Here is a 17443-nt window from a genome sequence, read left to right as displayed (position 1 = left end):
ATTACATATTAACATTAACGTTTTTCACATTTTGTAAAGTTGTTCTCCAAAAACTATTAGTCATGCTAATTCCAAAAAAAATATTTTCAAATTTAAAGCACAAAAATAAGTAAACAAACAATAGAAAACATCTGATTGAATGTCGATGAATGAGAAGAAGAAGAGTTGCAAGTGATTGCAAGAAGAAATTTGTCCAGCAAGAATTTGCAAACTCTCACTGAAAGAACTGTCAAAATGTCTCTCTCCAACCGCTCTCTTTTGCAGAACTTTTGGGTTAACAGACGATTTCCAGTAACAATTTGTAACAATTGTTACAAATTTTAGGGTAACAAGACACACCTATAGCTTAAGAATTTTGAAAAATTTAACGGCCTTCCCATATTAAAAGGGTCTTCCTTCGGGATTATAAAAAGTGTTTTCCTGAAGGTTCTAAATAAAATTGTCACTAATTTGAAATATTATTTTATTTGCTATTTTATTTAAATAATAACTTGTTGGTTTCAATTTTTATTGTTGTTAACATAAAATACCACATATGAATGTTTGTATAATTTGTAGCATAAATCATTATTATTTTGTTGTTGAGTTTTCTTTTCTCTCTTTTAAATGATAATAAATAAAAATGTAAATTTCTGCATTCGGTTACATTAAAAAGAAAATTATAAGAATAAATAATAAAAACACCACTAAGCCTAGTTGTAATCTTGTATATATGTATATAATAATTATAATTTAAAATAAAATAGCTTAACTACTACTTAAATACAATATAATTGTTGTTATGTATAATTTAATCCCATAAAGACTAATAATAATGAGAGTATAATTTTTACTAATTATTTTATATTAGAAAGCTACAAAAAAAAAAGAAGAGGAAAACAAATAATTTACAACTTTGTACAATTCGGGAGAAGGGAGAATATTTTAAGAATTTTTATAGCAAAACAAATAGAAAGAAATAAAGAAGTAATTAAAAACGTGAAACAAATTAAAAAGAAGAGATCGAAATCATAAGGGATATATGTAAATTACAAAAAGCATTACAAAAAATTAATTTAACTAAATGCATGCAAGAATGTTCGAACTTATACTTCTTGGTTTTCTTTAGAGAACTGAGCAATGTTTGGAGGCATATATATGTGGTGGTGAGGGGGGGAAATTTATATTGTTGCAATTAAATTTTGAAGATGTGTTGCGTTTTTTTGAAAACTATAATCGGAAAGGCGGGAACGTCAAATGAAACTTAGTAAAATGATCAGTCATTGCTTCCAATAAGCGATTCTTGTTGCTCCTCGTCGTTTATTCTGCAAGAGGAAAATTTTTAAAAATTATTATTAAAAATTTTAATTTTATTATAAATTTTAAGAGAGAATTTAAGTGGTTCACATGTTTCCAAAATAGCTATATCGTTTTCGATTCTAACATTTGTCCAGTTTCTGCATGACATTTCGAAAGGGAATGCCAAAAATTTTTAATTAAATAATATTCTCAAGAAATGAGAGTTTCTCATTCGAATTCAGTTTCGAATCATTATAATTTTAATATAGAAATACAAACATTAACTAAATAAATTTTAATATTTCAAATACTTAGTCATATTCCAAAAAGCCTCAATCAAAAAGGATAGATTCAATATGACTTTAGTGAACCTCCTCCAAATAAACAAAACCTTCCATACTTACCTAACAATATTTGGCTTCTTACAACTGCAACATTTTCTATAGATAACCTTGAAGAGGCGCATCAATGGATCCGTGTCATCGTTGCGCATCAGTAAAGCCACTAGAATTAATGCGAAAAATATAGGCAGGGAACCTATGTAGAATAGCGGTGAGTAGGGTTTCCTCTTTAGGAAGACATCAAACAATATTGACAGGGGGATTTGCAGTGACATGGCAATTGTGCCAATCAAGGAAGAGGTTAAAAAGCAGCCCCTGTGAGGAAAAGAAAAAAAATTAGCAAAATTAATAAAAAAAAAAAAACAATTTAAAAAGTATTAATCGGCCTTTCCGACAGATGTATACCCTTAGCCAATGTTCGATTATTTAAATATATTTTTACAAGTGTTATGATTATTCAAATTGTTGACCTTCTATGGAGAAGGAATGGGCCTATATTGGCAATTTCGTATCGGACATAATATGATATAAATATTGTGACGTGCCAGGTTTGGACTACATTGGTTATTTTCTTCACTTTATAGAGATTTAGAAAACATTAAATGTACGTGATGTGCCAGATATAGTCGACCGAAGTATTCCATTTTCATACTTCATCTGATACAGATAAAAATATTGATTTTTGCAAAATTTAAAGGAAATCGAACATTTATATCCAATTTAATGCGAAATAATAAATTTCGATGAATTCCATATTCTTCTCAGATTTCCGGTTGAGAGATATAGAGTTGTTGAAGATATAGCAGGTTGTAAAGAATCACTGACTTGTTTTGCAAGTATTGAAAATTGTAACCCTTTGCGGGTAAGGTACCAGAAGGATTTCGCAGATATACATCATCTTCAAAGCAGATCTTGTGTTAGTAAAAATATTTGGATGTGTGAAATTTGAAGAGAGTTGGATGCTTATTTCGATTTTTCTGAGCGTTTTGTTTTTCAAAATCTTGAACCCTATGTGGGGAAGGTACCAGAAGAAATGGTCCGATTTCTACCATCTCTATAACAGATCTTGTGTTGATTGAAATATTGAAATGTATGGAATCTGAATGAAATCGAATGTTAATTTCCCGTTTTATGAGTATCCAAAATTTTGACCCTTTGTGGGGAAGGTACCAGAAGGGGTGGACCCATCTTTACACCAGACAATATTGTTATGTATGTAATTTGAAGAGAATCGGATCCTTATTTCGGATTTTATTATCGTTTTGGTTATTCAAAACTATGACCCTTTGTGGGGGAGGTACCAGCAGGAATGGGCCGATCTCTACCATATTTATAACAAATCTTGTTTTGATGGAAATATTGAGAGGTGCCAAGTTTGAATGAAATCAGTTGTTAATTTCGTGTTTTATGAGCTTGATGGATATTCAAAATTTTGACCCTTTGTGGAGAAGGTACCAGATGAAGTGGACCGATATCTTCCATCTTAACACTAGACCTTGGACTAATAGAAATAATGGGATGTGTGGAATTTGAAGACAATCGGACACTTACATCACATTTTATAAGAGTTGTATTTATTCAAAACACTTTGTGTAGGAGGTACTTGATGGAGTATACCGATAGCATCCATTTCCATCCATCTTAACACCAGACGTTGGGTTAATGGGAATAATGAGATGTGTAAAATGTGAAGACAATCAGAATGTGAAATGTGAAGACATCACATTTAATAAGAGTTTTAATTATTCAAAATTTTGACCCTTTGTGGGAGAGGTACTTGAAGGAGTGTACCGATATTGTCCATTTTTGCACCTGGCCTAGCACTCGTGGAAATATTAGGATTCGCAAAGTTGGAGTAAAATCGGATCTGTGCAGAAAATATATTCTTTAAAAATTTCGACCTTTTGTGGGGAGGTACTTGATGGAGTGTATCGATATTGTCCATTTTTGCACCTGTTCTAGCACTAATGCAAATATTATGATTTGCAAAGTTGGAGCAAAATCGATCAATCCTTCCTCTTTCTGTACAGAAAATATATTTTTGGAAAATTTCGACCTTATGTGGGAGAGGTCCCAGAAGGATTGGACCGATATTGTCCAATTTTTCGCCTGACCTAGCACTAATGCAAACATTAGGATTTGCAAAGTTGGAGCAAAATCGGATGTTTTTTCCTCTTTCTGTGCAAAAAATATATGTTTTTGAAAATTTCGATGATTTGTGGGAGTGGTACTACAAGGTGTGGAGCGATTTCGTCCAGGCACGTTTAGACTGTTTCTAGCCATATGACTGAATGTATAAAAAACCGCTTTTTCAGCTCGAATACAAAAAAGATGCCCTTTACCTGTCTATGAAAACATATCCATTTAGGACACCTACAAATAATTGAGATTGTGTTAACATTTCTGTTCAGAACCTCTTTGATTATGTTTTAAAAAAAAATATTCCATTACCTCATCTTTAAAAATGATCTGTTCAAATTATTGATAAGAAAGATTCTTTTCAGCTCGCCAATGGAAAGCCTTTCTTCCCGTCGTTTTTAAAAAAGACAAAAATACTTTTATCGGCTCGTCTATGGAAATGATTCTCATCGTGTGATCTTTGGATAATACTCCCTAGAGTTTCTTTCTTAAAAGTCTATTATAAGGAACCCCTTCTTGAGTTCGAACACCAAAAAGATTGCCTTAAGCTGCCTAAGAAAAATTCTAGGCTCGCATCAAAGCCTTCATACATAAGTCTTCTGAGGACTTAGTTCTAAAAAAGAACTTTCAACTTGTCTATAGAGAAAACAAGATTTATGCTCAGGACTTCTACAAGTGAAATACAAATACAAAGCTACTCTATTGCGGAAAAGATCGTACACAATATTTTAACACCTTCCTTTAAAGTATCCATTTTAGGGAGGGACATAATGATTTTTTTTTACCAATGCTTAGAACTTACCACAACCACAAAGCCTCGCTGACCACTGTACCAATTAGGCCATTTAAAAATAAAATGGCAAATTGATTTTGATTTGGTAGCTCGAATTTTTCAATTTTTGTAAAATTCAATATGAAGAATACTGGCCACATTAGCAATAGATTCCAAAGGCCAACAAATCCTAAAAAGACAATAAAACAAAAGCAGAAATTAACATTTAAATACTAGTTTTAAAAATCGTTTAACTCACCAAAAAATAATGGAATATCAATTTTCTCTTCGGTGTCGCTTTTTCTTTTGACAAACACCAAATAGGCGGCATAGAAGAATGCACTGAACAAGGCCAACAAGGCCCCACGGGAGAAGTTCGCATCGTGAATATCGGATATTGTAATTGTTACCTAAAAAAACATGATAAGTTCGGAGGACAAGTGTTTTGCTTCATTAACTTACCACACCAGCAATATTCATGGCAACTGCAACGATTTTTGTTATGGTAAATTTATCGCCCGTTGATGAGGGGAAAAATGCCGCCAATACCAAGGTGAAGAGGGAGGATGATGATGATAACATTGTAACCACTGCAGTTTCTGTCATTTCCAACGAAACTTGAAATATGTAATTGGCCAAGAACCACTAGAAAATATTTTAATATGAATTTCCTCCATTATAGAATTTTCCTTATCAATTCCTTACCAAAACACAAAACAGCAATGCCGTTTTGGCTGTCTTATGATGGGATTTTTGCCGACTGATACGCATACTAGCCGTATACGAGAGTCTTGCCATTAGAGCTTCTGTTGCCTCATGGGCTGACATCTCACGTACCTCAGCCAATTTACTAAAACGCACCGAGCGTATGCTGGAATCATCGCTTTCGGTACCGGAAATTGGACCATTTCCTATGCTAGCTGCCGAGCGTATGGGTACAAATGTGGGATCACTCTGCAATGGTGTCAATGGGAAAATAAGGGGTTAATACTTTTTCATAAAAAAGAAGATCAGTTTATGATTTTCTTACCAGTGATGGTTGGTGGGAGTAATAGTTATCATCTTCGGAATTTTGATCCATCATCTGAAATTGGAAATAAATAACATTATTTAAAATTAAACTACACATGTAAGACATCTAGTTCTACAAAAAGTCTTCTGTTTCAAAATGACCTTCAAATTGCCCTCTGCCTATTGAAGATCTTTTTGATAGCTTTTAGTATATGTTAGACGGAGTAATGGTCCTCTGTCTATTAAGGACCTTTAAAAGGAAATCTCTCTGTGGAGGACCTTTAAGGGTGTTCTGTCCAAAAATATCTGTAAAAGTTCTTCCGTATATAAAGGCCCTCGAAAGACCTTCTGTCTTTAGCAGATCTTCAACAGTTCTTGTATCTGCATAAGACTATCAAAAGTTCTCCTTTTTAGGGAATATTTTTAAAAGGTTTTCCGTTTATAGAAGACCTTCAAAAGAACTTCTGCCTCTGTCCAAAAATATCTGTAAAAGGTCTTCCGTATATAAAGGTCCCTGAAAGGCCTTCTGTCTTTAGAAGATCTTCAAAAGGTCTTGTGTCTTTTAAAGGTTTACGATTATAGAAGGCCTTCAAAAGAACTTCTGTGTCCATAAGACATTTAAAATGTCTTCCGTCTTCAGAAAATTTTCAAATATTATTTTTTTCATAGGAGAGATTCAAAAGATCTTTTGTCTATAGACACTCTTCAAGAGGTCCCATGGCCAGGGAAGGCCATTTAAAGGTATTCTATGTGTAGTAGACAAAGGTCTTCTGTGTATAGAATAAATCACCTATTTATTGAAGACCTTCAAAGGGTCTAGGCCATCAAAATGACTTCTGTCCTGGGGATGACCTTTGAAAGGTTCTGTGTTCTTAGAAGAGTCTCACAAAAGGCCTTCCATGTATAGGAGACCTTGAAAAAGAAAGAAAGACATCATAAGGTCCTTAAAAACGGTCTTACGCTCATATAAGGCTATCAAAAGTTTCCCTGTCCATAGAAAACCTTCAAAGGCTCTTGTTTCCAGAGCAGTAAAAGATCGTCTGCACATAGAAGAAACTCTTCTTTCTGTTAAAAAAAATAACTCCAAAAATCTTCTGCATATAAAGACTCAAAAGGTCTTCTTCTGCTTATTGAAGACTTTTACAAGGCTTTCTGTCTAAGAAAGAACTTCATAAGGTCTTCTTCCTATTGACCTCCTTCAAAACGTCTACTGTGCATAAAAGACCTTCAGAAGATCATCTGACCAGAGAAGACCAGAAGGTCAAAAGCTCTTCTGTTCAAAAAATAACTTCAAAGGATCTTCCATCTATCTATCGAAGACTTTGGCAAGGAACACCTCCAAAAGATCTCCTGTATATAGAATACCTTTGAAAGGCTTTCTTTGATAAAAGACCTTTGAAAGGTCATATGTCTATAGCAGATTTAAAAAAGGTCTTATGTCCATATGGCATTCAAAGACTCTTCTTTCCAGAGCAACAGAAGATCGTCTGTACATATAAGAAACTCTTCTTTCTGTTTAAAAAAAAGAACTTCAAAAGATCTTCTGCTTAAAAAAGACTCAAAATGTCTTCTTATTGCAGATGTCTACATTGCTTTCTTTCTGAGGAAAAACTTCATAAGGTCTTCTTCCTATTGAACAACTCCAAAAGATCTCCGGTCCATAGAATTGCTTTAAAGTGTCTTCTACCATATAAGACATTCAAGGGGATTTTCGTCCATAAAAGGCCATCAAAAGGCTTAAAGGTGATCCATCCATAGAAAACGTTCTGAAGGTCTTCCATGCATGCATAAAAGACTTTCAAAACGTCTACTGCACAAAGAAGAAGAAGATCTTCAGAAGTTCATCTGACCAGAGAAAATCAGAAGGTCATCTATCTATACAAGATATTTAGAAGCTCTTCTTTTCAAAAAAAAAAAAAAAAAACTTCAAAGGATATTCCATCTTTCTATCGAAGACTTTTGCAAGGCTCTTTTCTTCCCATTGAAAGCCTTTAAAAGACCCCCTGTTTATATAAGTCGTTTAAAGGGTCTTATATTCATAGATGCCCTTTCGAAATGTCCTTTCTTAAGAGGCCTTCTAATTTTTGAAGATCGTACACCTCAAGAAAGTTTCCTATCAACAAATGTTTGTTTTAGGAGATCCTCTGTTAATACAAGACCTCTAGACTGTCTTCAGGTTATTGAATTCATTCAGATGCTCATCTATCTTCCAGAAGGTGTTTTTGCCTTTTAGAGGACTTTTAAAAGGTCTCGGTCTCCTGAATATCTTTAGATAAAATTCAATCCATAAAGGACTATTAAAAAAACTTTCAAAGATTTCCCATCTGTAGATGAGCTCTGGATGAAGAAGAATAGAATATGTTCTATTTTACGAAGATTTAGAAGGTTTTTAGTCTCTAGGTGGTTGTGTCCGGTCTATACAAGAACTATACGTCTTCCACCGATAGAAGAGCTTGAGAAGGTCATTTCTTTTCAGTATCTAGGTTGATGTGTCCTGTCTATACAAGAACTGTACGTCTTCCGCCTATACAAGAGCTTGAGCAGATCAGTTTTTATGATGCTAGAGCTCCTATCTTCTCCTTCAACTCGAATGAAAATTGTCTTTCCATCTTACCGAATAGTTGCCATTTTGTCTATCACACGACTCCTTCCAGGGTGCAATCAAACCAATGATTACCAAATAAATTGTAAACATGGAGGTCTTAAAATATGTGCAGAAAAAGGGCTTATCAAAGTGAGCATCTTCGTAGAGAAACTGTAAAAGAAAAATAAATTAATTAATTAATTACGTTTACAAATTGTGTTATTGATTTCTAAATACCTTTGTTAATTCACTTGAAGTCACCCATATCACATCGACCATTATGAGTATGGTAACACCCAATATTAATTTCTGTGTGCGGGTTAGCATTTTCTTGGCGTCGTTGTTGTTGTTGTCGCCGTCTTTATCTCCTTGATTAAACAACAAGAAAATACGCAATTTCTGGTGCATAAATATCCAAATGTATGGACCTCCCTTTAATTACTTGATACTCTTGTTTAAATAATATTTGTGGGTTGTAGGCCTGGTATTGACTTCATGTTTTGTTTTGTTTTTCTTCTCTCTTTTTTTTGTGGTGTTGATGATGTCCGTTTTGTGTTTGTCGCCTTCAATGTTTGTCTTCCATGAGAATTTATGGCTTGAATGTTGGTTGCTGGCTTCTTGCCGGTTGAATGCAAATATTTACAACACCACCACCCCGTTCGTTTAACCAAATGACGTCTTTTGTTGTCGCCTTTTCTATTTGATTAGCTTGCGTGTGGGTGAGGGGGTGGGTGGCTGTTTGGTTGGTGGGGCGGGTCGGAGTGTGATACTTTATGAATTTTATCACTTTGCAAAGACGTAGCAGCACGACAATGCTTTCTTGACTAATAGCAGCAACAATGGACAATTGTCATTTGATAAGAAGAATAATATGCCAATTTGTTGTCCGCCTTCCTTCGCAAAAACCCACAAGCACACACACACGCACACCTGCGTCTCCTCCAATGGTTCCACAAATGGATGGCAATTAATATGCCATATGAATTCTAAATGAGAAATTGTAAATGGAAGAAACAAACAGAAAACGAAAGGAATTATTAGCATCTTTATGGCGTCCAAAGGGGTCAGTCAGTAGCAGCATGCCCTTAAGTTAGTTAATTTATTGATTTTTTCCTTTTTTAATTCAATTCAATTGAATCTAGGGAAATTATCGCTGATGACATTGACACAAGAAATGCATAAGTTTCATATTTTTGAATTGTGGCGCCCAATGGAAAGGGAAAAGAGAATGCAAAGATGTATGTTATTCATTTGGTTTGCAGTTAAAAGACCTTTAGGGGAGGAATGATGGAAAATTATTTTTAAATGTTAAACAATTTAGATTCAAATTGGTGTTTATAAACTTGAAATACTTTTGGCCTGCTCCAGAACTGTGGGAAGCTAAAAGTTTTTACAACGATAAACGATTTTCCCTTTATGATATCGGAAAAAATTGCAAAACTAGTCGATCATTGCAGGTTCTGGAAAAGAGCATTTATTGAAAAGCAGCATTTATTGTTTTTCAAAATCTTGAATCCTAGGTATCAGTAGGAATGAGCCGATATATCCCATTTTCACAGCAGATCTTGTGTTAGTAAAAATAATGGCATGTGTGAAATTTGTAGAGAACAGGATGTTTATTTCGAATTTATGATCGTTTTGGTTATTACAAATTTTGTCCGTTTGTGGGGGAGCTACTAGAAGGAGTGGTCCGATCTCTATAATGTTTTTAACAGATCTTGTGTTAGTGGAAATATTGAGATGTACCAAATCTAAATGGAATCGGATATTAATTTTATTTAAACTCCATGGGTATTCAAAATTTTGACCTGTTGTGGGGGAGGTACCAGAATATTTACACCACACCTTGGGTTAATAAAATTCTTGTGATGTGTTTAATTTAAAGAGAACCGGATGTTTATTTCGAATTTTATGATCGCTTTGGTTATTCAAATTTTTGACCCTTTGTGGGGGAGGTACCATAAGGAATTGTCCGATCTCTACCATCTTTAAAACAGATCTTGTGTTGATAGAAATATTGAGATACACCAACTCTGGATGAATTCGGATGTTAATTTCCCGCTCTATGAGCTACATGGATACTCAAAATTCTGACTCTTTGTGTGGGAGTTACCAGAAAGAGTGAACCGATATATTCCATTTTCACACCACACTTTGGGTTAATGAAATTATTGTAATGTGTGTAATTTGAAGACAATCGGACTCTTCCATCACATTTTATACGAGTTATAATTATTTTCAATTTTTTGTGGGAGAGGTACTTGATGAGTGGTGCCGATATAGTCCATTTTCGCACCTGACCTAGCACTGATGCAAATATTAGGATTCGCAAAGATAGAGCAAAATCGGATGATTCTTTCTCTTTCTGTGCAGTAAATTATTTTCTTAGAAAAGTTGTGGACCAATATTGCCCATCTCCGAACTCAATCTCAAGTTTGACAATAATATTGCGATGTGCCTATTTTGGATAAAATCGGATACACCCTTCGAGAGTTATAGTACACACCAGCCAGTCAGACAGACGGACGGACGGACATCGCTAAATCGACTCCAAATGTCCTGAAACGGATTTGGTCCAAAGAGACCTAGGGTCTAAAACTGTTATTGGCCTATAAAATGACATATACCCTCTCTAGCCATATGACTGAGGGTATAAAAAGTCTTGGTAGCCTATCCGAAAGGAGTTATAACAATGTTCAGAAGCTGGTAGTTATTGTCAACCAGAAGGGAACTCTAATAAAAAAATGGGCATTTTTATGATGCTTAAAGGAAATATTTTTAATAAACCGGAAAGGCCTCTTTCTGAATGACGAAAATGGAAGCCCATATGGATGAGTCATTGACTACAGAGCACTCTTAACTTCACTACAGGAAAGAAAAAAAAAACTTAACGGAAAAGGTACCTTCAGACGGCTAACAAAAAAATCTGCAGACAATAGCCACAGACGAAAAAGTTAGTGATCCGTAAGGGCGTCTAGAATAGTGTCTTTGTGGCATTCCTAAAGTGTGATTTGATGGTGTCGTCTCTATTGTCAACAAAAAAGAGGACGAAGCCTGAAAAAACAATTTAGTGCAACAAACAGAAAATTTTAAAAGACCAAAAGAGTGTCTCGCAAATCCTTTTACGAACGATAAGGGAAAGTTTTTATGGTTTTTAATTTTTAAAGAGACTATAACTCTGGAAGTATGGACTTCCCGAAGAAACAAATTTTTATCGTTGTACTCAGGACCTCAAGGATACCGATTGATCCGTGATTGGGCCTAAAATCTACTTAAGCACAGGAACCTTTGTAGGCAATCAGTAGAAATACTTTTTGAAAATCAGAGAGGACTCCACATGCCTAGAAACTTAGGACTCCTTCTATAGGGGTTTTCAACATATACTTTCTGTAGGTCTTTTAAACATAGAATACTTCTATGCATACAAGTCCTACCAATACTAAAGCTCTTCAATGTATGCTATGGACCTGCAGGTATTTATACTTAAGAGAATCCGTCCAAAGGTCTCCACTATAGAAATTACGAATATATCTCTTCTGGTTGTAAAATATCTTCATAGGCCCAGTATGCATAAAAAAACTTCTACAGACTTGCCATGTGCGGGAAAAGTTTTTAAGATCCTTTACAACTAAAATTTACAGATTTTCTGAAGAACAAATATTCGGTGAATGGAAGAGTATTCCACATTTTCCATAAGTTTCCCAAAAAAAAAAAAAAAAAAAAAAAAAAAAAAAAAAGATTTTAATGTCTTTTTGCATAACATTAAAGATTTCAGTACAGAGAAGATTCTAAATGAGACTTCCATATTAAGATTAGCTTTTATGCATCAAATTTTTAATGATCCTCTTGAGAACTTCGTTTCGACATTCTGAAAAAAAAAACTTGTTAAATCAAATAACAATGGACAGGCTTGATTTACCCCATTTAAATTGACTGACCTCTACAGACTTTAATTTCAATCGGCCGACACCAAATTAATCGATTATCTCTCATACTCATCAATTACTGAAGAAACCCATCTAAGTTTGTCCAACAATTATTATACCGCACACACTATTTACTATGCATAATAGCAACAAAAACAACAAACAATTGTTATCACTAATTGAATTGAATCGTTGAAGCCTCTATAAATTGAATTGCGTTAAAACAATCAATATTTAATAAGACCGACCGACGACTGATAATAATGATGATATGGTCTAGGAATAGAGGGTATTCCACTTCATTTTCTTTACACGTCAAAAACAGAAACCCAAATAAAAAAAATTTACTTTCATTGGTGAAAAGTTCAAAAAGTAAATTATTCACGGGAATGGTAAATTAAACAAATAGAAAGCAGGGTTGGGCATATTGCACTAAATTTTTAGTGCACTAAGAATTAAATAATTAGTGGTAGTGCAATTTTTAATTCCACTACCACTAAAGGGTTAGTGGTAGTGAAAAATAAATTGCACTACCAATAACCCTTTAGTGATATTTAAAAAAAATTGCACTACCACTAAATTTTAGTGGTAGTGAAATTTTAATAGCACTACCACTAAATTTAGTGATTTTTCAAAAAAAATTTGCACTACCACTAAATTTTAGCGAAGCCAAAAAAAGCACTATGTATATAAGTATTATACCAGCTTTAATGAAGTTTATTGAAGTGAGTAGGGAACAACAATCAACAATATATAGTACATATTCATAAAATTTGATTAATTTTCTAAATAGCACTAATTTAGTGCTATTTTTTATGAAATACCACTAATTTAGTGCAAGTTTTTTTAAATACCACTGAATTTAGTGGTAGTGCTATTGAAATTTCACTACCACTAAAATTTAGTGGTAGTGCAATTTTGTTTTAAATATCACTAACGGGTTAGTGGTAGTGCAATTTATTTTTCACTACCACTAACCCTTTAGTGGTAGTGGAATTAAAAATTGCACTACCACTAAATGAACAGTGATAGTGAAATTTTTAGTGCACTTAAAATACAGTGCATTATGCCCATCTCTGATAGAAAGGGTATGAAAAATAAAAATATTATAAAGAATTACTTGTGTTTTTCTGGTGTTATCAATTAAGGAAAATAAACATATATAAGTTGTTTGTGCAAACGAAACAATGCCTATATTATATATCTTCGTCGTAGAAACACATTATATGTATAGGTATTTTGATAAATGAGCCCCACGCGGAAAAGAATGATTGCTTAGCTAATTGTGTTCAAATAAGGAGAATTTTGAATACGATGACAATTGTTTGTCGAATGTAAGGGGATTAAGGTCGCTGTTTGTTCCATAACAAATTAGCATTTCTAATGGTTATTGCACCCATCACACACCAACAAGTGGCTGCAACACATGTGTTCACATGTTCTATAATTATAGCTTTTGAATCCTCTTTCTGTAAGGAAATTTAACATTAATTTGTTTTTATTATTCTTATATTTAAAATTTATTTTGTTATACTGCATCATTGCATTGCCTTCCTTCTTTAGGTCACACACGATTCCAGTGGCTGTGACTCTAATCTTTAATTGTATTTAATGTCTAAACAAATTCTCTGTGTATTTTATGATTGTTTTCTCGAAAAGAAAACACAAACAATCAACAACAGCATCAATGTTTACATGACTTTTCATGTGCTGTAAATAATTAGCATCTTTGTTCCAATGACATACATAAATAACTATTTTTAAAATTAGTATGAAGAACAATTAGAACGTTTTGGAGGTCCATTTTGTTTCTTAATAAAACAGTGTGTGAGGTAAATTTTAAAATAGGTCAACAATTTAGATATGAGAATAAGTAAAACAAGATGAGAAGTAGCTGTGATTTAGCATCCCATCTTTGCTTTTTGTTTAGTTTTGGCAGTAATGTTTTAAAGTTCTCACAAAAATTTTCGATCCTGTATGGGTGAGGTACTAGTGGGTAGAGACCTATATTGCCATACTTTTACTAGATCTGATTTTAACACTACTAATACAATATGTGAAGTTTGGACGAAATCGTGGACTCCGTTCACCTAATTTGATTTTACAATTTGGGGAGCGTATCGTAAGATAGAGTGGAACAATAATATATATTTTCGCGTCACTCCTTAGTCTTGGGACAGGTGGTTTTTTTCTTCCCGTCTTTTTGTCCCTTTTTCTTCTGAGCACTAGCTTTGGTTTTACCTAAAACATATAATGAATAAATTGAAAATAATAAATAAATACTACAAAAACTTTTCAATCTGCATCCCTAGCAGATGAAACGGAACAAATACGTGCATCTACCGGCAGTGGAATTTCGTATCTAGTATAAAATTAGAAACTCCAAATAATGTAAAAATTTTAAAATTGTATGGCAGGTTGGTCTTTTCACCCAGATTTTTCATTCAATTTTTTTATTCTACTTGCTTCTGAGCATGTTATATCCTTTAATATTATTTGGTTTAACCTAAAATTCACAATGAATACATTGAAACTATTAAAAAATGCCATTTAAAGCCTACCCAAACTTTTAGAACTGCCTACCTAGCAGGCGAAACGGCACAAATGCATGCATCTGTAGGAAGAGGGTTTTTGTATTTAGCATGAAATTGGTTGGAACCCCAAATATAGGAAAAATCTAAAAATTGTAGAGCAGAAAGTACTTCTCCACCAGATTTTTATGCTACTTGCTTCTGAGCAACTTACATCCCATAACTTGTTATGGCTTGGCCCGAAACTCATTGTTAAAACATTGAAAAAAAAAATTAAACTCATTTAACACCTACCCAAACTTTTCAAACTGCCTACCTAGCAGGCGAAACGGCACAAATGCATGCATCTGTAGGCAGCTGTGGTATTTTGTATCTAGCATAAGTATTTGTTGTTGTTATTTTTTGTCAACCACTGACTGACTGGCTGGCTGCATTTTCACCCAGACAACCTGTCATAACTATTTTTTTGCTCTTGATTTAATTTCCTGGCCAACAATAACTACCGCCAGGCGTATGGATGTTGATACGCCCAATCACATGATTTTACCTTTGCTTCTGGTTTAAAAATCCAAACAAATCCACAAAAGTCAATACACCGTTTTCTATTTCCAGATTATCGTAGAAATTCTCTTCCGTTTTGTTCTTAACACACGGCACGGCAAAACAAAACTCTGCAAGCAAAACACAGACAGGCAACCAGCCAACACAATATGTATTCTTTCGGTTATTTCTTTTGCAATGTTTCGTAAGCGATAGATGTTAATTTATGTAAGATTTTGAAATTTTCTTTTATAAAAATTTTTTGTATTTATTTATATAGTTTTTATGCCTTTTGTGTTGTTTCTTTTTATTTAATAATATGATGATATCTTTTGCGAGACCAATACTCAAGAAGATTTCAGATGACACTGAACATACCCACTCAGTAGAGCTGCCAAACAATCGATGACATGACTATTGATGATATCGATATTACATTTGTTGTCTCAATAGTTTTTTAATCGAATAATATCGTACCTCTTGCAAAATTAGAAATTGTAGAGCATTTATACAAGTTGTAAATTTGAATTGTGGGCTGTTTCATTAGTTATATCATGGCAGAAGAATACAGGTAGATGCATCAACGCTTGGGAGCATTGATATGTCAAAAAAATGTAAATGTTTTTTCAAATATAAGTAGATTTTTATATGTTTTCATTGTCCCAACAGCTGTGTCGACGCGTCTACCTATATTCTTCTACATGGTAGATTAATACAGGTAGAAGCATCGAAACAGTTGCTGTTACAATGAACTGTCAAACCGATTTTGAAATTGAAAATCTTGAATGAAAAATTATTGAAATTGGTACAATTTTTTGAAAAATGCATATTATAACAACCTCAGATTTGCGTCGTACAAGAAAAAATATAAAAATCTACTCGTTTTTGACAAAACATTTTAAAAAATTTGACATATCAATGTTCCGAAGCATTGACGCATCTACCTATATTCTTCTACCATGGCTACAACGAAAAACAATTGCTCTGTTCCAGAACCTGCAAGAATATAATAGTTTTGCGATATCAGAAGGGAAAAATCGGTTATCACAGAAAATAGTTTTAAATTATTGCAGTTCTGGAACAGGGCAAATGCTATTATATGCAGGATGTTCCAGAACTTCAAGAATAGTTTTTACTACGATAACCGATTTCCCTTTATAATATCGACAAAAATCGGAAAACTAGTAGATTCTATCATGGTACAATAAAAAGTTAAGGTAAACATACCAGCTGATTACAATTTTTTTCTAAGTGTGCCCGACTAATGCCAATTTTGTGTATGTATTTATTGTTTTGAAAAATATAAAAAAAATATATATATTTCCAAAATCAATTATGGGAAGAAACTTAAATTGCGGGCCGCGCATTAATGATATTAACCAGATCTACAATGGAATTGAAAGATTGAACACTTAGGATCATATTTTTGAGAGAACTTCAAGGCATTTCATTCATTTTTCGCGATATTCGACTCATTTTAAAAATGAACAAATAATATCAAATAAATAAAAACTACTTGTTGCATATAATTTTGAGTAATTCTGACAGGAAGCGGGCATAGCCTCAGGGCTGTATTTCTCTAGTTTTACGAAGCTGTTTTATCTCCTTATTGTACCATGGATTCTATCAGGTTCTAGAACACAGCAACAGTTTCAATGATTTTAAGGAAACTTTTTGTCATGGAATAAACAGCTCTTTTCATTGTTTTCATGTGATTTCTACCATGGCACAACCAGCAATGTAGTTTAACATCAAAAAAACTAGATAAAATGCAACTATGTAGTAGAATCTTATTCAAAAATAATCGATTGTTAATTATTTTTATAAAATATGCCACAAATATTATTTGAAAAACGACAACGTTGAGTACTTTAGAGAAGGGTTGCCGTATTCGATTTAGCAAATGAGTCTACCCATGGTAGAAGAATATAGGTAGACGCGTCGACACAGCTGCTGGTAGAATGAAATGTCAAACCACTTTTGGAGTTGAAAATGTTGAATGAAAAATTATTTAAATTTGTAAAAATTTTTGAAAAATGCGAATTATAATAGCCTCCGACTGACGTAGTATAAGAAAACATATAACAATCTACTTATATTTGAAAAAAACATTTGATTTTTTGACATATCGATGCGCCCGTTGATGCATCTACCTGTATTCTTCTGCCATGAGTCTACTTCTACTGTTTTGCCATGAAATTGACTATTGAAATTCCCTGGATTGTGTAAACATACTTTAAGTTGTTTTTCGTTTATTTTATCTATTGTGAATAGATTAAGATTTTTTAATGGTGTTTGTCTTCAATAACTATTTAGAGATT

At 33.4% G+C, this 17443-nt stretch overlaps 1 protein-coding gene across 1 annotated transcript; it reads right to left on the bottom strand.

Annotated features, from left to right (window-relative positions):
* Positions 1 to 456: 456 nt before the first annotated feature.
* On the bottom strand, positions 457 to 15486 carry LOC101889847 (solute carrier family 35 member F5). Its single transcript, XM_005177017.4, has 10 exons — positions 15130 to 15486; positions 8363 to 9111; positions 8156 to 8296; positions 5561 to 5614; positions 5236 to 5484; positions 4993 to 5175; positions 4790 to 4940; positions 4561 to 4720; positions 1683 to 1934; positions 457 to 1304 (listed from the first exon to the last, which is right to left on the bottom strand). Exons 2-10 carry the CDS (start codon positions 8531 to 8533, stop codon positions 1256 to 1258), a joined length of 1410 nt encoding a protein of 469 aa, XP_005177074.1. The 5' UTR covers positions 8534 to 9111; positions 15130 to 15486; the 3' UTR covers positions 457 to 1255.
* Positions 15487 to 17443: the final 1957 nt, after the last annotated feature.

This window comes from Musca domestica, unplaced genomic scaffold (assembly GCF_030504385.1).
Source record: "Musca domestica strain aabys unplaced genomic scaffold, Musca_domestica.polishedcontigs.V.1.1 8, whole genome shotgun sequence".
Classification (NCBI taxonomy): Eukaryota; Metazoa; Arthropoda; class Insecta; order Diptera; family Muscidae; genus Musca; species Musca domestica.
This window is presented reverse-complemented; position numbering and strand designations above follow the sequence as displayed.